The 26052-nt window shown below is 36.3% G+C and overlaps 1 protein-coding gene across 1 annotated transcript in view; it reads right to left on the reverse strand.

The window, feature by feature from the left end:
- The window catches only part of LOC145270423 (methionine synthase-like), a 164358-nt gene extending 147261 nt beyond the window's left edge, over window positions 1-17097 (reverse strand). The window contains exon 1 of the mRNA XM_080126066.1: window positions 16380-17097. Coding sequence (XP_079982192.1) covers window positions 16380-16443 — 64 coding nt within the window. The 5' untranslated portion in view covers window positions 16444-17097. The remainder of the gene's footprint in view (window positions 1-16379) is intronic.
- Between the last annotated feature and the right edge of the window lie 8955 nt (window positions 17098-26052).

A 26052-nucleotide genomic window follows, 5' to 3' on the forward strand; every position in this document is an offset into this window, starting at 1 on the left:
GGAGCTTGGTCTTAGATGCATTAAAGGTAACCAGCCACCTCTTTCCCCACTGTACCATGCGCTCAAGATTAGAGGAGACAGAATCAGAGAGAACATCATCATTTACGGCCTTTGATGTGTTGCCATAGATGGTCGTATCATCTGCATAGATGTCAACGAAAGATTTTAGTATGTGTTTTGGGAGATTATTGATGTAGATCAGGAAGAGAGTTGGGTCCAGTATGGACCCCTGAGGGACTCCAGCATTAATACTGTGGACCTCTGATTTCTGCCCATCAACAACTACTCTTATGAGTCTATCTGAGAGAAATGACTTAATGATAGAGAAAACATTTCCAGTTATACCGTAGCTGGAAATCTTGTGTAGTAGGCCCTTATGCCAAACCTTATCGAAGGCCTTTGATATGTCGAGAGCAATTGCCCTAGAAATGAAGCCTTTGTCGAGAGATTCGCTAATCTTATGAGATATAACCGTTAGCACATCTGCTGTAAATCTAGCAGAACGGAAACCATATTGTGTGTCACTAAGAAGGTTATTCCTGCTGAGGTGGTTGGCTATTTCTCTATTTAATATGGATTCCAGCAACTTACTCATGACACACAGGAGACTTATTGGTCTGCACTGAGAGGGGGATGACTTATCACCTGAATTCTTAAATACAGGGCATACTGATGAGGTTTTCCAGGGTGTTGGAAAGCACTTCTTAAGGCAACGCTTAAACAGTTTGGAAAGTATTGGGGCAAGTTCTGGTTGTAATTTTTTTAACACTATAATTGGAATACCGTCGGGACCAGTTGCTTTACTGGAGTCAAGGTTCTTGATTAGCTTGGCAACCTCACGCACAGATATTTGTATGTTGCATAGCATGTTGTCTGTTATAGGAGGGAATATGGGGAGTTGATGGCCTTCATCACACAGGGTAGAATTTGCCGCAAAGTTTTTGGCAAATAGTTTGGCCTTGTCGGATGCTGTCAAGATGACCTCTGGTCCATTGATAATTGTTGGGATAGAGCGCACGTTTCTGTTCAAGATCCTATTTGCTATTTGCTAGAACTGGTGGGAACCAAGCCGCTGCTTAGCTACTTTGGACTTAACGGATTGCGCATATAGTTCTCTTGCATTTTTTATTACTCTTTTACAGTGGTTGCTGGCGGTTCTGAAAGCAGCTTTAGTTTCAGTGCATCTATTACGTTGGTAGCTATGGAAGTGAAGTAATAAATGCACCAGCAATGCAATAATTTAAAATGAATCTGGACAGATGCTGGGCAACTGTGTCCTCTTCTACATAAATTTCTACCGTCCTTTCTCTACATGACAATTGAAGCATGATTGTTTCTTCTTTTCTTTTTTTTTTTTGCCAAATAAACTGAATTGAATAGTAGAAAAAAAAAATGTTTGAGATAATATACGAGTGAATAAAGCATAAATGTCAGGACAATGAGAGTGATCTTATGATTATAACATCATGATTTGCGCATATGAGCTTAAGTGCTCGACTTATTACATTTCAACTTGAGTGCTCAACAATAAGAAGGGCCATTCCATGTCATGTGTGTTACAGTTCGGAACATTTAAAATCGCCCTTATAATACTTTACTCTCTTTTCTTTTTGGCTTGTTTAGTCTTAAGGCATTACTCTTTCATGTAGTACATAAAAAATCCATACCTATGACCATCTTTTTTATAATAATCTTGTTTCTAGCGTCACGTGCATTACATTCAGATGGGAAGGATATTTTAAACATTGTTAAATAATGTACAAACTCTGTGAATCATGCCTTTATTTTTTTATAAAAATGTGTTTTTCTAAATTATTATGGTGTCTTCTAATTATTACAATAGTCTTTTAGTAAATTTTTATTCATTGAAACCCTGAAAATTAAGGTATTTGTTGTCACGTGTGCTACACCTTAGTGTCACATGCGTTATCCATGCAAAATCTCATTGATTTCCTAAGTTCCGTGAAGTGGGAAAATACTCAAATTTGGCAACAAATCAGAATAAAGTATTTTCTAAATCTTAGTTTTTGTCCTAAGTGAATTGGTCATTTGGTTTGGACTGTACCATCCTTTAAAGTTCAGGTTTTTTATAGCATAAACAATTTTCATTGAAAAGATTTCAAACATGCACAGGTTAGTGTAAAAACCTTTATTTTTTCACATATGTATCAAAAATATATCAAGTAGGTTTTTTGCAAACTGTTTGAACGCACACGTCTATATATATATATATATATATATATATATATATATATATATATATATATATATATAAGAATTTTGAAGTAGAAATCTTTCGGACAGCGTTCATTTTTCCAGCACCAATAATCCACATTGGTGACGTAGTGTAAAAAATCGACAAGGCCAGCTTAGTTTTCCATACGATTGATGAAGAAATTTATTTTCTCAACATTTGAATATTTTAACTTGTGATGGAAAGAAAAATTAAATATTTCAATTATTTATTTTTTCTTTGATAATTTATTTTTCACATTTAGACAAGGACCTATTTAAAATAAAATCATTTCATATCAACAAAGCTAAAAAGTACTGGTTATCAGATGCTGCAGTTTAAAATTTGCCTCCAACTCCACACTAGACCCTGCTAAGCACCACCTCCCTGACTTTCCTTTGTGGACAGACAACACACTAGATGATCTGAAAATCATCCCTTCTCAGGTGCATACAATCATAAAAAATCTTGGCACTTCAAAAGCATGTGGACCTGATCTCATCCCAGCTGTGCTATTAAAAAATGCTCCGCCAAAGTAGCTCCAGTTCTCTCCAAACTTTACAACAAATGCTTAGTGAATCTTGCTTTCCTGCCTGCTGAAAAACCGCTTCTGTGGTACCAGTTTTCAAGAATTCTGGCGAAAGAACTGACCCAGTAAATTATCGTCCCCTTAGCCTCCTCCCACTTTTCGCCAAAATATTTGAGTCCATAATTAACCAAGCTCTAGTCCATCACCTTACAGATGCTAAACTTCTGACCAACCAACAATACGGATTTAAGCAAGCCCATTCCACAGCAGACATCCTAACTGTAATCTCTGAACGTATATACCATTCACTGGACAAAGCAGGGGAGGGTAGAGCAGTAGCTATAGATATATCTAAGGCTTTTGACAGGATAGGAAAATCAGGTCACACAGTATCGCTGGAAGAATACTTAACATAATTAAATCATTCTTAGATAAGAGAAAAATCCAAGTGTGTTTGCTTGTGTGAGCACCTTGCTCATTTCCCGTCACTGTCGCATGCCATGGGAAAAAGAGAGAGAGACAGAAGAATGAAGGGAAAAGATATTGAAACGGAATTTAGTGTTGATGCCTGTTTGTCAGAGGTGAAATCAAAGGGGCAATAATTGCTTATTCTTTTCTTTCTACAAATTTTGTCTGTGTATTTGCTGTGAGCAAAAGTTTTAATGACAAGTTGGAGTATTGTTATTTCTTCAGTGCGCATGAAACCAATGTCATCACCATCATTTACAAGATTTGTTAAATACATTCTAAAAACTCATTCTTTTTTTACGTTAGCAAAGGAACTTCTACATTGTTGTGTATCTGATTATTAAGGCTATGACAACAGCATATTCTTTTCCTTGTTTTGACTCTCAGGTATATATCCATTGATATCTTATATGATTTTATGTAGAGTGATGTGGTTCTCGGTTGATTAATTGTGTCTGTGTTGGATATAGACTCGAGTGTACAAACAATGAAAAGAATATGCTGTTGTCCTAGCCCTACTGATTATTACAGCTTTCTAGAGGCGTTTCAATATGCGTGCGTGATGTTTGTCAAGGAAGAGAATCTACATAAAATCTCAAATTTACCAGAGAATGTCAACGGAAATGGTCCCAAATCACTAAGTGCTCTCCTAACCTAAGGTCCTGAGTGTGGCAGCAAGACTCGGCACCGGCCCACAAGTCCAAAGAGACCCGGGTTTGGCTTCAGAAAGAGTGCCACAACTGTGTACCTTTTCTCACTGCCATCCCCCTCCTCCCCTGACCTGAACCCACTGGACTACTTTGTTTGGTGATATATCAAGAACATCACTAACATGACCTCCCACAACACCAAAGCCAGCAAAATTGCTAAGTATTTGCCAAGCTCCCATCGGCACTTGTGGAAAAGGCATGTTCCCAGTTCTAGACCTGTATCAAGGTAGTGATTGAGGCTAAAGGAGGCTACATAGAATAGATGTCAGCTCTACTACATAATTTACCTGAATGGTTTTTTTTAATAAAAGTTATAAATAAAGCTGTAGTGTTGTTTTCTTTAGGGCAACACTTTTATTGTTCCACCCTGTATATCTATAAAATTGTCCAGGGAGGACAATAAAACTGGTCCTGAATTTCTACAATACTGTCTTCATGCTGAATATTTGTGACCCACCCCCACCCACCCACTTAAGTGACCCATTGGTACAGAACCCTTTTAAAACTTCAAGTACGTATATTTGATTTTAATGAAAATTAAATCATAAGTATAAGACACTAATTAATAGTTTCGCAACACTTCAGCTTCTTTAGATTTTTTAGGTGGTAAAATGGGGAGGAGGAGGACAAGAAGCAAAAAGAAAGTAATATGGTTGGTTGGTAAGTATTTACATAGAGAGAGAGAGGGAGAATATATAAGGGGGGGGGTGATAGATTGATAGCTAGAAAATTAGAGAAATAGTGAGATAAATAAGAGTAGACATCAGAGATATATATATCTATATATATATATAAAAATGTAATTCTTGGTTTGTTACAAGTGAATAAAAACATATTTCTACGTTACCAATTTATTTGAAATTTTCAGACAACCCATCTTTAGAGTCGAGGGATGTTTTTATATTATTAAAATAAATTTACCTCGCGAATTATTAAAATATCAAATAAAATAAATATATTTTTTTTAACCGTTAGTGCGAACCTGCTTTGTTAATAAAACTGAACATCCGGTTCGATTCATTTCACAGCCACGAATTGACGAAAAAGTAGATTTCATTTTCTGTTTACTCGATAAGTTAAAAAAAAAAAAAAAAAAACATAATTCATTTGTTTATCTTCCAAATTTTTTAATTTACACATTTTTTCTTTATTATATAAGGCAAAAAAAAAAGTTTGTCGCTTGCTTTTTGAGTTTTTTTTTTGTTTTTCGATATAAGATTGGTTGGTAAAAGTACAGTTTTTTTTTTTTTGGTGCTAATGCAAAGAGTGGTCCGCGCTATTTTTTAAATCGTATTTCCAGGTTTAATTAAAGTTTTATTATATGTTTTTTTTTATTCAATTGTAAGGTTAAAATACACCCTCCCCTCCCCATGTTAAGAATGGCTTTTTAAATATTAACGTTATTATTACAACACGGATCACTCTCTGCATGAGTACTGTACTTTCACCTAACAATTTAATAAACAGAACATGGTACTTATGCAGAGAAAGTACCATAATAATATAATAATAGAATAATAACGTTATTTAGAAAGCCATTCTTAACATGGGGAGGACGTTTTGTTACTATTCTATACTTTCACCTAACAATTTAATAAACAAAAGATGGTACTTATGCAGAAAAGGTACCATACTGAAATAACGCTATTAAGAAAGCCATTCTTAACATGAGAAAGGGAGAGTGTTCTGTAACTATTTTATATTTTCACTTAACAATTTAATAAACAAAAGATAGTACTTATGCAGAGAAGGTACCGTGCTGAAATAATACCGTTATTTAGAAAGCTATTCTTAACATGGGGAGGGAGTTTTGCATCTATTCTATACTTTCACCTAACAATTTAATAAACAAAAATAGATAGTACGTATGCATAGGAAATACCGTGCTGAAATAATGTTAAAAAGACATTCTTAACATGGGTATGGTATTTTGTAACTATTCTGTCCTTTCACCTAACAATTTAAAAACAAAACATGGTACTTATGCAGAGAAGCTACCCCGCTGAAATAATGACGTTATTATTTAGAAAGCCATTCTTAACATGGGGATAGGGGTGTTTTGTAACTATTCTGGACTTTCACCTAACAATTTAATAAACAAAAGTTAAACTTAAGCAGACAAGGAACAGTACTGAATCATTAACATTATTTAGAAAGCCATTCTTAACATGGGGAGGGAGGATGTTTTCTAACTATTCTGTACTTTCGGTGCTGATGCAGAGAGTGATCTGCGCTATTTTTTAAATCGTATTTCCACGTTTAATTAAAGTTTTATGATATGTTTTTTATTCAATTGTAAGTTTAAAGTACAGAATAGGTACAAAACCCCCTCCCCATGTTAAGAATGGCTTTTTAAATAATAACGTTATTATTTCAGCAAGGATCACTCTCTGCATGAATACCGATTAACGTTTTGTTCTTTGCTTTTTTTACCGTATTTTTTTGTTTTTTTTTCAAGAAAACCTTTTTTTAACAAAGATTGAAAGTGCACGTTTTTTCTTTTTTTTTTTTTTTTTACAGAAGTTGTTTTTATATAAGAAAATATGAATGCTTATAAAGAAATTGGGTACTCGTGCACTTATTGATCCGTGCTGAAATAATAACGTTATTATTTAAAAAGCCATTCTTAACATTGGGAGAAGAGGGTGTTTTGTACCTATTCTGTACTTTAACCTTACAATTGAATGAAAAAAACGGTAAATTTTTAGATTAGGTCCACCTCCACAATTTTCTTTTAAATGACGACTTTTACAGGTTTTCGACTATGCTGAATACGGAAATCGCATTGAAATTTTGCAGAAATAAGTAGTTATCGAGATATTAAAAATTTGTATAATGCATTGTAATCTCTGGCAGCCGTCTTTTTTACACGCTTGAGCGCGTCATAAACAAATCTATGCACGTAACAAAGATGGCCGCCAAAGAATACAATGTATAAAACAACTATCTATATCTCGATAACTACTTATTTCTGCAAAATTTCAATGCGATTTCTGTATTCAGCATAGTCGGAAACCTTTATAAGTCGTCATTTAAAAGAAAATTGTGGAGGTGAACCTAATCTAAAAAAAATACCAAAAAAACATAAAACTTTAATTAAGCTTGGAAATACGATTTAAAAAAATAGCGCGGATCAGTAAGTGCATTAGCACCCATTAATCGACTCACGTGACCTTATTAACAAATATTATCAAAGGCAAGATATGTTACTTTATTACCGAAATGGATAATTTTTTTTGTTTTTTTAATGCAAAATTTTTATTCGGCTCAAAAAACACAGCGTTTACTGTTATATTTGAAAATTACAAATGGCGGCAGACTGTGTTAACACATTAGGTTTGGGAAAATGAGTTAAAACTAAAAAAAAAACTATACAAAATACTGTTAAAAACCACTGAATACATGTCTGTCTATGTCACAGTAACATATATTGAGTGAGTTCCTGACAGTATTTTGTATAGTTTTTTTAGTTTTAACTCATTTTCCCAAAGTTAATGTGTTCAACAGTCTGCCGCCATTTGTATTTTTCAAATATAAAGATAAGCACATTTTTTCAAACCGATTAAACATTTTACACTAAATAAAAACACTAAAATCTTATCCAGTTAGGTAGAAAAGTAACTTATCTTGCCTTTGATAACATTTATTTGTTATATTTATTTTTCAACAACTTTTTCGTTTCTGTGTTTAGTAATACAAACCCGTTTTATTTACTATAACGTTTAGTCAGCTCGAAGAACAGTGTTTATCAGTGTATTTGAAAAATACAAATGGTGATGGACACTGTGGATGATGTTATGTTCGAGAAAATGATTTAAAACTAAAAAACTATACAAAATACTATCAGAAACCCACCCAATATGTCAGCCTATGTCACAATAACATATAATCAGTAGGTGTCTGACATTGTTTTGTATAGTTTTTAACTGATTTTCCCAAACTTAACGTATTCAACAGAGTCCACGACCATTCGTCTTTTTCAAATACATAGATAAACACTGGGTTTTTCAGCCGATTAAACATTTTACATTAAATAAAAACACTAAAAAATTATCCAGTTAGATAGAAACGTAATTTACCTTACCTTTGCTTTCATTTATTCGCTTTTGAACAACTTTTTCGAATCTGTGTATAGTAACCCCCCCCTTACCCAAATATTAATTAAAAACTCACATTTTTTAATACAATAAAAAAGAAAACTATTTAGCGTTTCGATGGTTAATTCAACGGCTTAATCCACTGAATGTTGGTCGAGCCCAAGCCATGATAGATGGTAACTCCCGAAGATCCGGATCCAATTTTGCAAGATATCCATATTTTTTTTTTTATTTTCGCCTTTTTTTTTAACTTTTTGGAGTGGATTGCTGTACTAAGAATATAAGAAACATGCATTTCCTCTTTTTATTAGAATTTTCCATTACACGAAATTAAGCCACAGCAACGCGTGGCAGGGTACAGCTAGTATATATATATATATATATATATATATAGAGAGAGAGAGAGAGAGAGAGAGAGAGAGAGGGATAGGTATAGATAGACAGATATTATATTAGTGCAAAAAAAATGTTGTTTTTTGACATTCGACTTCAAAAGATCATAACTTCTTTCATAATAAACTTTATTATTGAAATAAGAACCATTAGAATTAACACATTTTTGCCAACGAGAAACAAGTTTATCCCATTAGCATAGAAATCTAGAGTTCTGGAAGTGATGAAGTCATTGAAGGCCAATTCGGCATCATCTTGGCTTTTGAAGCATTTTTTGCGCAGGGAGTTGTCGAGATGCTTGAAAAAGTGATAATCAGCGGGCAAGAGGTTTGGTGAATATGGCGGATGAGGCAGAGTCTTGGAGTTCAATTCATTCAGCTTCTGCAGGGTCAGTTGAACAACATGCAGGCAAGTGTTGCGATGGAGGAGAATTGGTCTCTTCATATTGACCAATCTCAAGCACATACGTTGGAGCTTCTGGTGCATTTCGTCAATTTGTCGGCAGTACTTCTCCGCCGTAATGGTTTCGCCCAGATTCAAGAAGCTGTGATGGATGAGACCAGCCGCAGACCACCAAACAGTCACCATAACCGTTTTTTGCTGCAATTTCTGATTTGGGACGTGTTGTGGAGCTTCTCCTGCATCCAACCACTGTGCCGAACATCGCCGGTTGTCGTAGAGGATCCACTTCTCATCACACATCACAATCCGCTCTAGAAATGGATTGTTTTTGTTCTGCAGAAGGGGCATAGAAGACACCTCAAAACAATGATTTTTTTGATTATCATTCAATTAATGTGGCACCCATTTATCCAACTTTTTTGACTTCCCTATTTGCTTTAAATGGCGAACGACTGTTGGAGTGGTCAATCTCAAGTTCAATAGCAACTCCTCGTGTGGTTTTATGAGGATCGGCTTCAATTAAGGCTTTTTTTTTTTTTTTTTTTTACATAGGCATCACCACTTATCAAGGCCAAGAGGCCACTCAAGGATAAGGATTAAAGAGTGTACAGTAGACATTGGACAATATAATAATCATTAGTAATGAAAATTTGGTAAATTTGATAACTTATATAGAACGGCTCATCAAGAACTTATTTACATTAGACTTGAACACAACCATATTGTAGTCAGCCAGAAAGCAGGAAAATGGAAGACAATTCGACAGGCATGCAGTTCTAAGAAAGAATCTTTGTTCATGGAATCTACGTTTAGGTTTAGGCACAGATAAAGAGTGGGGGGAATTATTGATAGTGTGTACAGCTAGACGAGTGTTTCTTGTGAAAGTTTGGTGAGGGGGGACCATAGATTGAAGCTCAGTTGAACACCTTCCATGAAAATAACGATACATCAGAGACAAACTCGCAACATCTCTTCTGTGAGATAGAGGTTGTAAGGAAGAGAAAAGGCTACGAAGTCTATTTTGAACTCTATCAAGGCAGGACAAGTCCTTTCTAGCAGCTCCTGCCCAGATGTGGCAACAATATTCCATCCTTGGACGTACCTGGCTCTTATATAGATAGAGAATAGCATCAGCAGTGAGATATTTACCGGATCGATAGAAAGATCCCACCATTTTTCCAGCGGCCTTGGCAACAGATTTGATGTACGTGTTCCATTTAAGATATTCGAAATGTTCGTTACCAACCACGGTCACCTGGCTGCAACTGTCTTCATCTTCGATGCTCTCGTCACCATTGTGAAATTTCTTAAGCTACTGTTAAGCCACATGTTTATTAGTGGTTCCTGGGCCAAATGCAGAATTGATATCACGAGCTGTCTCGGCAGCTTTTCGGTCTAGTTTGAACTGAACAAGAAAATTGTGCGGATTAGAATTTTGTCTATGCTATCGAAAAAGCCTGCAAAAAAATCAAGAGATTAAGAACAGTAATGAATAACACTACCATTAGAATGAAAAACGCACTTCAAAATGATATATAACCTGACTATATATATCAATGAATTAATTCAGAAATCTATTATATAAAAGCGAAAATGTGTGTGTGTGTGTGTGTGTGTGTGTGTGTGTGTGTGTGTGTGTGTGTGCACATTTTTTGTATGTCCGGCAAAGGCTTTTTTCGGGGGGGGGGGGGGTCACAAATTCTTACAACTTTTTATATACTCCCTAGATTATAATATCTCTGATTTACAAAAGGAGGTCATGCCTATCTTTTATTTGAGCAATTTTTACACGCTATTTTTGCAGTATTTCCTGCTCTCCGCATGTTTGTTTAGCTTTTCCGTATAAAAAAGCGAAACTGAATCCGTAGCAAACAAAGCTCGCTGGCACTCATGCCAGGGATGTCAAGAAAGCAATCAGCTTTGATCAATGCAGGGAAAACCCATCATATCAGACAATTGCTATTCATTTGGACACTCCCCTATTTATGGGGAGCTAGTTTTTCCCTCAACATCTTGGGGAAACAAAACCAAAAAACTGCCTCGCAACCAAAGTTAAGTGCGTGATTTCATTCCCCCTATGGCGTGATGTTTGACCTCATTAAATTTACGCATCTGTCACTTAACTTTTTAATCATTTAATTTAAACTATTCTCACTTCTGCTGCCCTCGTAACGTCGCAGTAAGCTATCAAGCTATCACTTTCTTTTCCGCCTTCACCTCAAGGCTTCAGGTTCGAGTCTACCTGCCTACCAAAACTATTTTTTTTTTACACCTCCAAACACCCGGGCAACGTCGTGCACCCCTGCTAGTCATATATAAAAGTAATATATGTGAGAAAACGGTATTGTTTTTGCACCAACCTAATAGATAGATTACATGAAACATGGAAATAACACTCCAGATGAGAAGAGTAGTCCGAAGAAGCCAAATAATATAAGAAATCAATCCTCATCTCAAAAATGCGATTTTTATGTTCACAGATAATTGAAAAGTTCACATTTTTAAGAACATATTTTAGTGGGTAACCAACTATTAAAAAAATATCCTAATTTCTCTGACCTTTTTTTATATTTTATACATAATAATAAATAAAGCAATAAAATGCTGACCTGTTTTCAAGGCATTATCAGTTCAAATAGTGCACAGCAGGTGTTTTAACAGTGATTTTCACACGTTTACAAATTATACAATTTACGTGTATAATAAGCTTTTCGTCTTTTTTTGTTTTGTTTGGAAAGATTCTTTATCAATACAAATCCACCATTCGTCATGCATGGAGGATTTTTGCTGCAAGGTGCCTTCAATAAGTTTCCAGATTTTTTCGCATGAGCACTTTTATTGACAGTACACACATGAAACTCTAGTCCCCTTCAAAGTAATCTCCTCCAGTTGCAATGCACTTGTTGTAATGTTTCAACAACTTCTGGAAGGCCCCATGGAAGTCCTCTTGTGTGAACATGTCAATGACCCTCGTCCTTTCATCTCTTTCATCTCCTCAATTGTCTCATAATGACAGCCTCAGGTTTCCTTGAGTTTAGAGAATAATTTAAGGTCACAGAGAGCAAAGTCTGAACTATAGGGAGGATCAGGAACTGTCTTGATGCCTATCTTGGTCAAATAGTCTGTGACAAGGGTGGGGCACCCTTGGGACAAATCTTCCGCATCTTCAGTTCCTCGTGAATAATTGTGTGTACAGTTCCCACACTGACATCAAACTGTGCACTTATTGTCTCTATAGACACATGACGGTCCTTATTCATGAAATTCTTTATTTGGTCAATCAACTCTGGTGTTCTGACTGCCTTACTCCTCCCACACCTCTCATCATCCCTCACAGAATCCTTGCCTTCCCCGAATCTCTTATGCCACTCAAAATCTGATGCTTGATTCATGCAAGGTGGTTCAAAATCAGCCTGAAGCATTCTATACAATTCTGTGATATTTTTTCAAAATTTAAAATAGAATTTTATTGCATATTGTTCTTCTAAATTGTTCTCACGTTTAGACTGCATTTTTGAAATTCACCAACTGTGATAATTAGGCTTTAGGGTGTATTCCAATTCCTGCTGTAGTTGTTCACTTGAACCTGAAAAATTGGTCAGCCATCTCATGAGACACGTATCAATAGCATACTGAATTTTCAAGAGTCTACGACAATTTTAAATGCCTGTACAAAAAAGTCTGGAAACTTATTGAAGGCATCTTATACATCTGGATTGGTGCATTCACCACTAGTCCCTCACACTTGAGTCCAAAAATAAAGTCTTCAATCTAATAGGTCCTATTCTGTCAATTAAGCTCCAATCCCTGTCCCATCACCAAAATGTTGACTCTATCTGCTTGTTTTACAAGTACTTTAATGGAATTTTTTCTGATGAACTCATCGCACTTGTATCCCTCAATGTACATACCCTGCAACATAGATTTTCTTCTCTTGGATTGTTAGACTTTGAAATTTCCTCCACGCTTCCTGCTTTCCTGACTGTACTGATATGCGAAATCACATTTCACTTAACTTCTTCATGACCTGAATTGTATAGTGACCTATGTAACATTTGTCCTTAACGTCGCACATTAAAGGGATCATCCATCATCCAGGGCCTATTTTTGGCACTTGTTTACAGCCAAAAAACGTTTCATCATAGTCATTTGTTTTTCCTAGTTTTGCATATGAATTACAGAATATCTCATATTTCCCAAAACCTCTAGCCTTGATGGAGGGAAGACTAAAACTTGCTGCTATGGTTTCAAATGATCTGAAATAACAGAAAGGGGAGACTTGATTCCAAATATCTTCATATGCTATATCTCCCTCTTTGGTTTTCATACATAAAGTAAATTTCAGCGTGTAAGGATTATTTGATACTGGAGATATTTATAATCGTACTCAATTTCCAAAAGAGGAGAGATTTGGAATCAAGTCTCCCCTTGCTATTATTTCAGATCATTTGAAACCATAGCAGCAAGTTTCAGTCTCTCCTCCATTAAGGCCAGAGGTTTTGGGGAAATATATATATATATATATATATATATATATATAGTAATTTATAAAATATATATGGCGATTAAGCTACACTGAATATTCAGCGTTTCATCCACTCTAGGATTCTTCAGGCTTATGCGTATAAGCCTGAGGAATCCTTGAGTGGATGAAACGCCGAATATTCAGTGTAGCTTAATCGCCATATATATTTTATAAATTACTAACTAGCTCTACCTACGCATTGAGCACTTTTGAAGTAAATACTTAAAGTTTACGCATAAATCTATACTTCTGTATATTAATTTTATGTGAGTAAATGAAGTAGTTATATATATATATATATATATATATATATATATATATATATATATATAGCCAGTAGAGTTTAGTTTCCTAGAAGTACATCCAATGAAACAACATGTGCCTACCAAAATAGTGCTCAATGAGTGAACAGAGCAGGTATATTAATTTTATTTATACAAACATTAATGGCTACATATGTGCATACATGTTTCTGTAATCACCCACGTTGGGGGATTACGTCTTCAGGCCAAGAATTACCGTCAAAAGTATATATATATATATATATATATATGTTCAGATCATGATGTCATAATCCTAAGATCACTCTCGCCCGGCTTTGACATTTACGCTTTATATAAATGTTAATTTCAACTGTGTTTTGTTCGTTGCTAATGGAATCAGTAGACCATATTGCAGCGCTTGCGCGTACAAAATGGCACCCCCCTGATAACATATAGAATTACATGGTTTAATGTTTGGAAAACTATTTGTTTTCCATCCAATTTTAATTTTTCGCCAATACTACACTGTAACAAAGCAGTTTGGTATGCGAGTGCACATTTAACAGACTTCGTTTATGCTCGCGCGTAGCATAAATGAAGGTTAGGCTGTGAAATGGAAAATAGTCCCAGAGTTCAGGGGTTAATATCATGCAAAAGAAATCGATACTCATGCATGAGAGAGTGATCCGTGCTGAAATAACGTTATTTAAAAAGCCATTCTTAACATGGGGAGGGGAGGGTGTTTTGTACCTATTCTGTACTTTAACCTTACAATTGAATAAAAAACATATCACAAAACTTTAATTAAACGTGGAAATACGATTTAAAAAATAGCGCGGATCACTCTCTGCATTAGCACCAAGAAATCAAACAAAAAACTTTTTAGCCAATAAGCACACAAAAAATGACCCCCCCTCTCTCTCTCTCTCTCTCTCTCTCTCTCTCTCTCTCTCTCTCTCTCTCTCTCTCTCTAAGGTGTCCAGAAAGTGGGTGCTCATTTTAAGTTAAATTTAAATTGAAAAGTCATCACCTACTTTTCGAAAAAGTAATTTCTTCATATCATGAAAACTATTTTTTTGCGACGGAAACGGTTTGCAGATTCGTTTTTAGCCTCTGAAATCGACGAACCCATCTAATTGTACTGACATCAACTGCATCGGTTTTGTACACGTTCAACAAGCGCCGGTGAATGTTAATCGATTCAATTTTTTTCCTGCATGGAGGAATTCAATGACACATCTCGGTACTCATGTATTTTTGGTACAGAGCGCTGAAATAATAACGTTATTATATAGAAAGCCATTCTAAATATGGGGAGAGGAGGATGTTTTGTAAGTATTCTGTGCTTCCACCTAACAATTTAATTAAAAAAAAGATATCGCGAAACTTTTCTTTCCTTTTTTTTTTTACACAGTGATCACCACTTATCAAGGCCCAATGGCCACTCAGGGATAAGGGTTATTGTAAGTACATTACGTTAGTGTGGAGATTTGATGAAGTGTTTACTTAAGGGGACGGTTCATTAGGAATTTGTTAACATTGGACTTGAACACATCCAAGTTGTAGTCCGGTGGGAAGCAGGCAGACGGAACAGAGTTCCACAGGCGTGCAGTTCTAAGAAAGAAGCTTTGTTCATGGAATCCGCGTTTTGATTTAGGCACAGATATAGAGTGGGGGAAATTTTTCATAGTGGATTCAGCTAGACGGGTGTTTTTCGTGAAAGATTGGCGAGGGGGGACCAGAGATTGGAGTTCAGACGAGCACCTGCCATGGAAATAACGATAAAACAAGGATAGGCTCGCAACGTCTCTTCTGTGGGAGAGAGGTTGCAAGGTAGAGAAAAGGGCATCCCCCACCCCCACTAAGCCACGAAGTCTATTTTGTACTCTGTCAAGGCAGGATAGGCTGTTTTTAGCAGCTCCTTCCCAGATATGGCAACAGTATTCCATCCTTCGACGTACTTAACCTGAAAAAACTATTTAAAAATAGTGCGGTACCAAAAATACATAAGCACCCACATTTCTGCTTCTGATGTACGTCCATGACAGGTTGCTTAAGGTCTCACACTGTCAGTATCTGCAAGAGAGATGAAACTTTCAGGTCATTAATACATAAGTCCTATCATCATAACAATGCAATTTGCAATCCGTTCTGATCCATTTGGGCGGAATAAAAATAGGAGGCATTACTTTTGGAACCTCCTTCGTAGTATATGAAGACATACTACAAGAAAATACAATTCCAAAACAATTAAAAATAAAATAGAAACGACAATTAAAAAAAATGAAAGTAAATTTGATGCTCCTACACTTTATCGTCGAAATTAGAGGCGCCATCTTATTTCGCGCACCTGCTGTCCAAATGCAAGGGAGACACCATTATTTTAAACTATACAGGTGGCCAGAAAGTGAGTGCTCATTTTAAGTTAAATTTACATGGAAAAGTGATCAGCCTCTTTTCGAAAAAGTAATTTCTTCATATCATGAAAACTATTTTTTTTGTTTTTTATTTATTTTTTTTTTTGCGATGGAAACGGTTTGCAGATTCATTTTTAGCACACCGAAATCTACAAAAAAAATATTTTGTTATATACGAACGTAAAATAATACAAAAAAAAAAAAAAAAGTAGTATCTCATCAGATGGTGTTCAATAATACCAAAACGCAAATAAATGGATTTTTTTTCTCCCCCATTTTAGGAACATTGATCGGGTCCGATAAACATCAAACTTAAAACTTTTCAAAAAAAAAAAAAATTACCTGCATGCTTTCGGGTATATTTAGATTTTCCAACTTCGGTAGGATTTTCAGTTAAATTAGACATTTTTTTTTTTTCCTTCTTCTCTCAAAGAGTTCAACAAAATGACGCCAAGACAAAGTTCAATTATTGTTTGATGGTTTCATAATTTATGACTGATCTCAACACGTGGTTGGCATGCATCTGAGCACGTTTCTTATCAAGTTATTAATGGTGAAACTTTTTAACTATCAGTTTTTTGTCTTTATCTTCTTAGGTCAGATCATCAAGGTCAAAAATTTTAAGACTTCACATTTTTTTTCTTTTTCATAAAATATTCAAGTTTAACTGATTGTTAGGTTATCACGGACTCGAAGCTGGCCTACGTAAACAGAAGGCCATTCCACAAAAATCACCGAACTTGTTGACGTCGTACAATGGCTACGGATAGGCGATTACTATTACGAGGATTATTTTAAAACGGGTGTATTTTTAAAATAATTAAGTACACTTTAAAAAAAAATGAAACTCCGTTACACTATTTTCTTGCAAAAAAAAAAAAAAAAAAAAATTCCCTTTTAATTGCACGTGTCCAAATGCAAAATATTTGGTGAAAGTGCACTGGGGTGGGGGACCACTCGAAGGCAGTCAATGTGCACCCAACCTGCAAAGGGTGTTTATTCCGAAAGCCGTTCTTAACATTGGGAGGTTGAGGATGTTTATTCCGAAAGGCATTTTCTTATTTTCAACCTCCCCTTACTCAACTTCTTAAAGATAAGTCTTGAATGGTGAAAATGCACAGGGGGACTCCCCCTGTGCATTTTCACCATTTTCTATTTCGGATAAGAAAATAGTCATTTTGGGATCAGTTTTATAAATCGATCGGTAATTTCTTGGAGAATTTAAACATTTATAGTCGTCTATCGCCGAATTGTAACCATGGTACTTTATTCTGCGATGTAGGCAGGTTACGCGGCTTTAGTGGGTCGGCCTTCTATTTATGTAGGCCACGCTCAAGTAGGTTGAGTCGTATAAAATATTTGGGTAACAGTACAGCGGCGTAAACATAATGTGATAAAAACAGTTTTGTTTTGATTTTATATTGTTTTTTATATTGATTGAGGAACTTAGGCACCGCCAAAACTGGGGGGGCAGGTCAGTACTTTTTGACGGACCGTCTTTTTAAAAATCTACCAAAAATCAGGTAATTATCCGATTAATACGAAATTTTCAGCGATTGTTAGGAGAAGAATGAACTTTATAACAGTGTACTTATTTTTCATAAACGATATTTATATATATATATTTTTTTGCTTACAAAACCCCCCCTTGTTTTGAAGTGGGAACAAATATGCTTAAAATAATCATCTGAAACTGAACAAAACATATTGTGTTGTTGTAACAGACAGAATTATAGATTAAAAAAAAAAAAAAAAAAATTGTTTGCATACCTTATTTTGACGTCTGAATATCAGAACTTCGATTGTGTTTAATTATCCCGCTTTTGAGTTTTGAAGTGTGAAATTCGGTGAATATGTTAAGTAAAATAATTAATTTAAGTTAAGCAAAACAAAAAAAAAATTTTTTTTAATATTTATACGAAAAAAGCCATTTTAAAATTTTTGATAAATAAATTAACAATTTTTTTTTAGCGAGCCGAATAATGCATGACCATTATTAAACAGGGCATGCTTTGAATAATCGATACAGAAAAAAAACATTCGATAAATATTGTGCCCTTTGTGTTAAAAATAGCATCATTTTTTTCGATCCCGTTTGAAAACGTTTGCCGCCTTTCGACTACGGTGGACCAAACGCGCTGAAATAATTTTTTTTTATTCTGCTTTAAATTGCCCCCCCCCCCATTTTGGGGAGCCTAGCCCCCACACACATACACATTAAAAACCAAACTCATACAAATGGTCACCCATCTGGTACTGGCCAGCCTCAGCTTAATAATACATTGAAATTTTCGTCACTGAAAAATAAGTTTTTTTGGCCTGTTTGGTCTTCCATAGTTTTCTTATCAAAACGAAAACGTAAACAGAGTCGATCTGAACTCTACGTAGATGCGAAATATCTGGTTACCTATATGAATAAGTGGAATTATTTGAAATTCCGGTACTTATATTATAATATTTTTGCATATTCTCTTAGAAAATCATCCTAAATCTTAGTTAGACAATAAATAAATAAATTAATTATTTCAAAAACCCTTTTTTTTAAATATTTAAATACGTTTTTTGTGCAAGACAAAAAATGTCAATTGTTAACTTTTTGGGAAAATTTAACATTTAAAATTGAATTAAAAATAGTAGAAAAAGTTTTACATTATTCTGTTTTCTATATGATAAAATTCAGGGTTTTATCTTTCTGGAAAAAAAAAGTTACTCAGAAATAATGGATTTTAATAAATGTAATTTAGTTTTAAAAAACAACAACAACTTGATTTTGCGGCCATTTTTGGCGGTGCCTAAACTATTTCGATTTAAAATCTATTTAATATTTACGCATGTAATCGGAAAAAACTTTTTGAGTGTGTAAATGTTACAAGAATCGTGATTCTCGCAAAATGGAATCTCTGCTGAGCTTCGATGTTTCTTTTTTGCTCAAGACGAAAAAAAAAATTACGTCTTTTTTCTCTATTTATACTATGTAATATTATATTGGTTTGAACTCTCAGTGTCCGCCTAAACACTAATTTTATTTGACTTTTTAAAGAAACCACTAATCTTCACCATTCATTGCCAATATTCGAAGTGAAATCGGTAAATTTTTCAGGTTAGGTCCACCTCCACAATGTTATGCATTGTATTCTTTGGCGGCCATCTTTTTTACGTGCGCCATAAACAAGTCTTTGCGCGTAACAAAGACGGCCGCCAAAGAATACAATGCATAATACAACTTTTTATATCTCGATAACTACTAATTTCTGCAAAAGTTCAATGCGATTTCCGTATTCAGCATATAAAAGTCGTAATTTAAAAGAAAATTGTGGAGGTGGACCTAATCTAAAAAAATACCGTGAAATCAATGTCGGTATGGGTTTTTTTTTTTTTACATAGGCATCACCACTTATCAAGGCCAAGAGGCCACTCGAGGATAAGGGTTAAAGAGTGTACAGTAGAAATTGGACAATACAGTAACCGTTAGTAATGGAGATTCGGTAAATTTGTTAACTTATATGGAACGGCTCATCAAAAACTTGTTTACGTTAGACTTGTTTGTTTTGTTGTTGCTGTTTCCAGGTGACATGACAACTTTTCAACAAATAAATAATAAAATAAAGATTAATTTGTAGTTTAACACACTCCGATGAATAGCATCCCGTCACAAGATAAAAATAAGATACTACTTTTAATCAAAATGTTCGTTTATGGCGCTAAAATGTGCACGTGCTTTCAAACCGGATATGACGTCAGTATTTGCTTGATTCCACCAACCAGAAGTATCAAACTAATAAATGTTTGAAACCAAATTTTTTCGGAGAAAAGGCTAAAAAAAAGGCCAAATCGAAAATTGAAGCCACACTTTTAGGAATAAAAAAAAAAAAAAAACTGCCCAAAACGCCAATTGGAATATTTTCTTCATTAACACTATATAAATAAAAAATGTCTATATTGGAGATGTTAATTTTGGGCTATATTGAAGACGTTAGCTCCTAAATATTTGTGTTTTTTTTAGTTAGTTTCATATTGTTTTCTTAGTAGTGAAAAAGGTTCCCTATCAAATTGAAATTATTTATGCTTTTTAGGGAGAAATTAAATCTTTTTTTTAGTTAAATACACTTGTGTTAACCAATATTAATATTACATTCTACAGTTTACATGTTATTTTTTTAAAGCGTACTAGAGAACAGTAAATATTATTTGGAAATGTTGTTGTGGTTTCAAATCACCGCCTCCATTTTTTTCTCCTTCTTTCTTTCTTCACCCCCCCCCCGCTCCTTCTCTTACCGGCTAAACATTTGCCAAACACGAATGAAACGTTCGCCAAACACGAGTAAAACATTCGCCAAACACGAGTGCATTCACCAAACACGAGTGAAACGTTTGCAAAACACGAGTGAAACATTCTCCAAACACGAGTGCATTCACCACCTACGCGTGAAACGTTCGACAAAAACACGAGTGAAACATGCGGCTAAGCACAAGTGAAACGCACGAACATATATCAACAAAACACCAACAAAACAGGCGATTTAATTTTTACCCTTTAGACGAAATTAATTTAGATGCAATCAACAAACTCCCAATCTACTCTTGAGTGCGTAAATTTCGTTCAAGAATTAAATAGAGTCGTTTGTTTGTTTTCATGGGGACCAACCTCACTAATATTACGTCGGCAAAATGAATACAGCTCATTCTGGCCAAGTCGGCGAACTCGCCCAGGGAGCAATGACTGACGCTACCAGTCAGATTGCCCGAACCCACCAGCAGCAGGAGTAGCCATTCTGAGCAGGAGTTCAAACAGTCCTTATCAGGGCTAATAAGTTTTTCACAAATGCGATTCACCACTGCTTGCTTCTTGAGACCCACCGGCGGCGAACTTCACTTCCAGTCTCCAGTGCTCCCAGCTCGCTCCAGCGCCTCCAGATCACTCCTGCAGCTCTTCAGCCCTTGGTGTCTCCTGTAGTCTCACCTGCCACCTTGCTCGCACTTGGCTCCCTGCCGGTCGTCCGTTCCTAAACACTGATCCCTCCGTTCTCAGTGTTGTCCGTTCTTAGGGTCGTCTGTTCCTTAACACAGATCCCTCCATTCTCAGTGTCATCCGTTCCTTAACACTGATCCCTCCGTTCTGAGTGTTTTCCGTTCTCAGGGTCGTCCGTTCCTTAACACTGATCCCTCCGTTCTCAGTGTTGTCCATCCCTAAACACTGATCCCTCCGTTCTCAGTGTTGTCTGTTCTCAATGCCATCCATTCCTTAACACTGATCCCTCCGTTCTCAGTGTCGTCTGTTCCTTAACACTGATTCCTCCGTTCTCAGTGTTGTCCATTCCCAAACACTGATCCCCCCGTTCTCAGGGTGGTCCATTCCTTAACACTGATCCCTCCGTTCTCAGTGTTGCATGTTCCTTAACACTGATCCCTCCGTTCTCAGTGTTGCACGTTCCTTAACACTGACTCCTCCGTCTTAGTGTCCACCATCCATTCCGGACCGCCTTGACATCCAGCTGATCACTCCAGACCCAGTGAACAACCCTGAACCACACTACGTCTAGAGTACCTGTTCCCGACCTTAGCCTCCAGTGACGTGCGGCCTTCCAGACGACCAGCAACCAGATCCAACGATTCATTTTTTTTTGCTTCCTTTAAAAAAATAAAAGGCGAATCTTCGTCTTTAACCAAACAACCCGTGTCTGTCATTCTTCTTTGCCTTTTTGCTGTTTACCGTGTGCCTGTGTCTACCTTGTTAGTCGTTGGGTCGATTGTCCCCGGACGACTGGCCCTGCAATAATGTCATATTTAAATAAATGTTGATAAATTTGTGGATGAATACTAAATACATCCCCCAAAATGTGAAATTCGTTTTTTTAGGTGATTACGTGTTAAAAAAAAACCCGAAAACAGAAACAATTATTTCAGAATTTAGAGCGTGGGATTAGCTTTGCATATAAATTTAACATAAATTTATCACTTATTTTGGGGTGATTGTCTATTGGAATAGTGTTTTAAGAGTATATAACTAGATTTTTTTTAACAAAGGAGATAAATTGTCTTTTTTACGACGATTAAAAAAATCCATTAACCCTACCACAAACAGGTGGCTACTGTACACCCCCAAAAATACTTTATAGCTAAGATTTAACTAGAATGATTAGATGTCATTCAAATGCTATCTAGACAGAAGGTGAGCAATTATTTTACATTAAACTTATATGTGGAATTGATCCCTCAATCTAAATTCTAAAATAAATGGGGGTTTTCCCCTAAATTTTTTCAGCATGTTCATACGTTGGCCTAAAAATGTCCTGGATTTAATTAATAAAACACCAAATTTTAGACAAAATTCATCTATCTACAGTGTATTGCAAAAGTGAGTACACCCCTCACATTTCTTAAAATATTTAAGTATATCTTTTCATGGAACAATATTGATTTTTTGACACAATGAAAAATGGTCTGTCTGCAGTATATATAACAGAGTTAATTTATTTTCCCCTCAAAATAACTCAAAATATAGCCATTAAAAGCTAAATCCCTGGCAACAAAGATGAGTACATCCGTTACGAAAAGTATTAACATACAACATGTCAACTCTCAATATTTTGTGTGGCCATCGTTATCCAAAACTGTGTTTGCTCTTCTGGGCATGGAGTTTACCAGAGCTTCACTGGAATGCGATTCCACTCTTCAATTACAACGTCGCGGAGTTGCCAGGTATTTGAGACTTTGCACACCTCCACCTTCTGCTTGAGAATGCCCGAAAGATGTTCTATTGGGTTCAAGTCTTGAGACATGCTTGGCCAGTCCATCACCTTTACTCTCAGCCTCTTCAGTAAAGCAGTGGTTGTCTTGGATGTGTGTTTTGGGTCATTGTCATGCTGGAACACTGATCTGCGACCCAGTTTCTGGAGGAAGGGGATCATGCTCTGCTGCAGTATTTGACAGTACATGTTGGAGTTCATGTTTACCTCAATGAAATGTAACTCTGCAGTACCTGCAGCACTCATGCAGCCCCAGACCATGAGATTCCCACCACCATGCTTGACTGTAGGCATGACATACTTATCTTTGTACTCCTCAGATTGGTGTGCATAGCTGTCACCCAAGGAGGAAGCTTCTTCTGAAGGTAATACACAAGAAAGCCCGCTAACAATTTGCTGAAGACATGTAAACAAAGCCAATAGATTACTGGAACCATGCCTATAGTCTGATGAGACGAAATTTAATTTGTTTGGTTCTGATGGTCTTAAGCATGCATATTTTGAGCAAATGGAGATAATGTTGCCAGCTCGAATGCAGGTGCAATGTCCTTCTTGTAAATATTATGTTAATAAAAGGGAGATAACTGAATGGCACAGGAGTTATGGGTTCTGAATCTGGATTTTACCATATCTCAAAACACGTGTTTGTTTACTCTCTCTCATCTTAACATACCCACCGTGGTAATAATCAATATTTAGCCAATACCGATTACCTCTCTGCTAAACATCACATTGGCGAATGAGGATAGTCATTTACGCAGAAACAAAACAAAAAAACAACAGAATGAAAACAAAAAATAAATATGGCCGCTTTGTCATGTTACCCTGAATTCAACTGCAACTCGGAACCCAAAACACCAAAGTAGGCAAAATACATCAGCAGACTAAAAAAACTACTTTGTGGCTCATGACGTAGCTAATGATGAAAGACAAAAAGCGTTTCTGCTAAATTTTGTATGCAAAGATATGAATGGCCTTATCAACGCACTACTGCTTGAACAAACGAAGCCAGGAGAGAATGAAACTCACTTCGATAAACTCCTCTCGGCTGTGAAGAGTCACTTCAATGCACAAAACAATATGGAATACAACAGATTTGTATTTCGTAAAACAAAACAGACCATTCCCAACATAGAGAAGTTTTATCGGAAACTGAAAAAGGCAGCAGCTGTGTGCCACTTCGCAAACACAGACACCAAAATAAAGTCAAATTTTATAACAGGCTGTCTGTCAGAAAAAGTCTGTTAGAAAAAGTCTGTCAGAAAAAGTCTGTCAGAAAAAGTCTGTCAGAAAAAGTCTGTTAGAAAGGACTTATGAACTTAAACATGACGTTACATGAACTAACATGAATTATGCGATGACACTTGAAAGCACCTGGAGCAAACATTTTATCTCTGACTCACAAAAACTGTGATATCTGGATTCAGTGCCAAGGAAACCCCCTCCAATTCTCGGTCAATTTTGGTTTATGGGTATCTCTTGCCAAGCTGACATACACATCATAAAGAGCCCAGAAAAACCTATCATCAGCTGAGAAATGTGTAAAAAGCTCAAACTAATATTAGCAAGCAAACTCCCAGTAAATCGTATCAGTAACTCTGACACAAAAAGCTCACTCTCTACTCTTAAACTTCTGGAGGACTACGCAGACCTGTTCACTGGCCTGGGTAAACTCAAAGGAAAAAATGTTCACCTACACATGGATGAGAACACACCACCCATCGCTCATAGATACCGCAGAGTCCTCTTCCATGTGAGAAAAGAATATAGAAATGTTAATACAGAAAGACGAGAAATTAGAGGTGATTGAAAAAGCAGAAGGACTCAGCCCTATTGTAGTCATATTAAAAAAGAATCCAAATAAAATCAGTTTGCATCAACATAAGAGCAGCAAAAGGGAACAACATCCAACCCCAACACTTAATGAGCTGAAAACCATTCTATTAGGAGCATCTTCAGCAAACTAGACCTCACCCAGGTTTACAATCAGTTGGAACTAGCTGAAAATTCCAATATATAACCAAATTTGCAACATACTTTGGTCTGTACAGGTAAAAGGTTATTTTATCAGTGTCACCTCTGCCAGAGATTTAGAGAGCCATCAATGTAAGTGACGACATCCTTTGTTTTGGATTGGACCAGCAGGACCATGATCAAAACCTCTGTGCAATATTCCAGCATATTCGTGAAAAGGACTCAATCTAAATGGTGGCAAATTTGAGTATAACAAGAGATCATTGGAATTCCGCGGACACATTTTCAGTAACAAAGGCATCAAATGACCTCAAAATTAAAAGGATCCTTGAATTAGCCTATCCCAAAAATGCATCAGAAGTCAGAAGTTTGTTGGGAATGACCAACTTCTGTGGTGCACAATTCATTCCAAACTATGCAACCCTGATCCATGAACTATGTCAGTTGACAAAAAAGAACACACAGTGGTCCTGGACTGAACGCCACATGGAATGTTTAAAAACCCTCAAGGATGCCTTGAGTAAAGCATGCTCACTCTCATACTTTGCCCCGAACAAACACACCGAAATATACACCAATGCTAGCCCTGTACCCGAGCACTATCCACAGTGTATCAAAAATACTCCGAAATGGAACACAAAGCAGTTGCTATCACATGGGCACGTGAACACTTCTGCATATATATTTTCAGAGCCCCATTCACTGTCCACACAGATCACAAACACTTAGCGATTGTCAATAACACTCGTTCCCAACTATCAGCACGCATTGTACGCTGGGTTTTGAGAACACAGCCCTATGACTTAACTTTCACATATAGACCAGGCCATGATAACCCAGCCAACTATCTCAGCAGCCACCGAATACACCTGCCACCAAGTAACAGTGAACAGAAGATAGCAGAAAATATATCAACTTCAACCCCCAAAGCAATGACAATTGATGAAGTTGCAGTAAGACAAGACTCTCACCACTGTTATTCAAGCCATTCTTACCAACAAATGGTATGCTGTCAAAGCAACATTTCACACCTACATGCCAACCGTGCTGAACTTTCGCTAGCACATGAGGATAGCATCATCCTCAAAGGGCGCTGGATAGTATTGCCTGAAACACTAGAAAACAGCTGCCAAGGTAGCACACGCAGGACATCAAGGCATTGTGAAATCCATGGCTCTCCTCCAGGAAAAACTCTAGTTTAAAAACATGCAACCCTTAGTAGAAGAAAACATCAGGAACTGCCACACCTGCCAGATCAGCACTCACAAGCGCAAGAGAACCACTACAAATATCCC

This window comes from Euprymna scolopes, chromosome 4 (genome assembly GCF_053919585.1).
Source record: "Euprymna scolopes isolate OS-2025 chromosome 4, ASM5391958v1, whole genome shotgun sequence".
NCBI classification, from domain to species: domain Eukaryota; kingdom Metazoa; phylum Mollusca; class Cephalopoda; order Sepiida; family Sepiolidae; genus Euprymna; species Euprymna scolopes.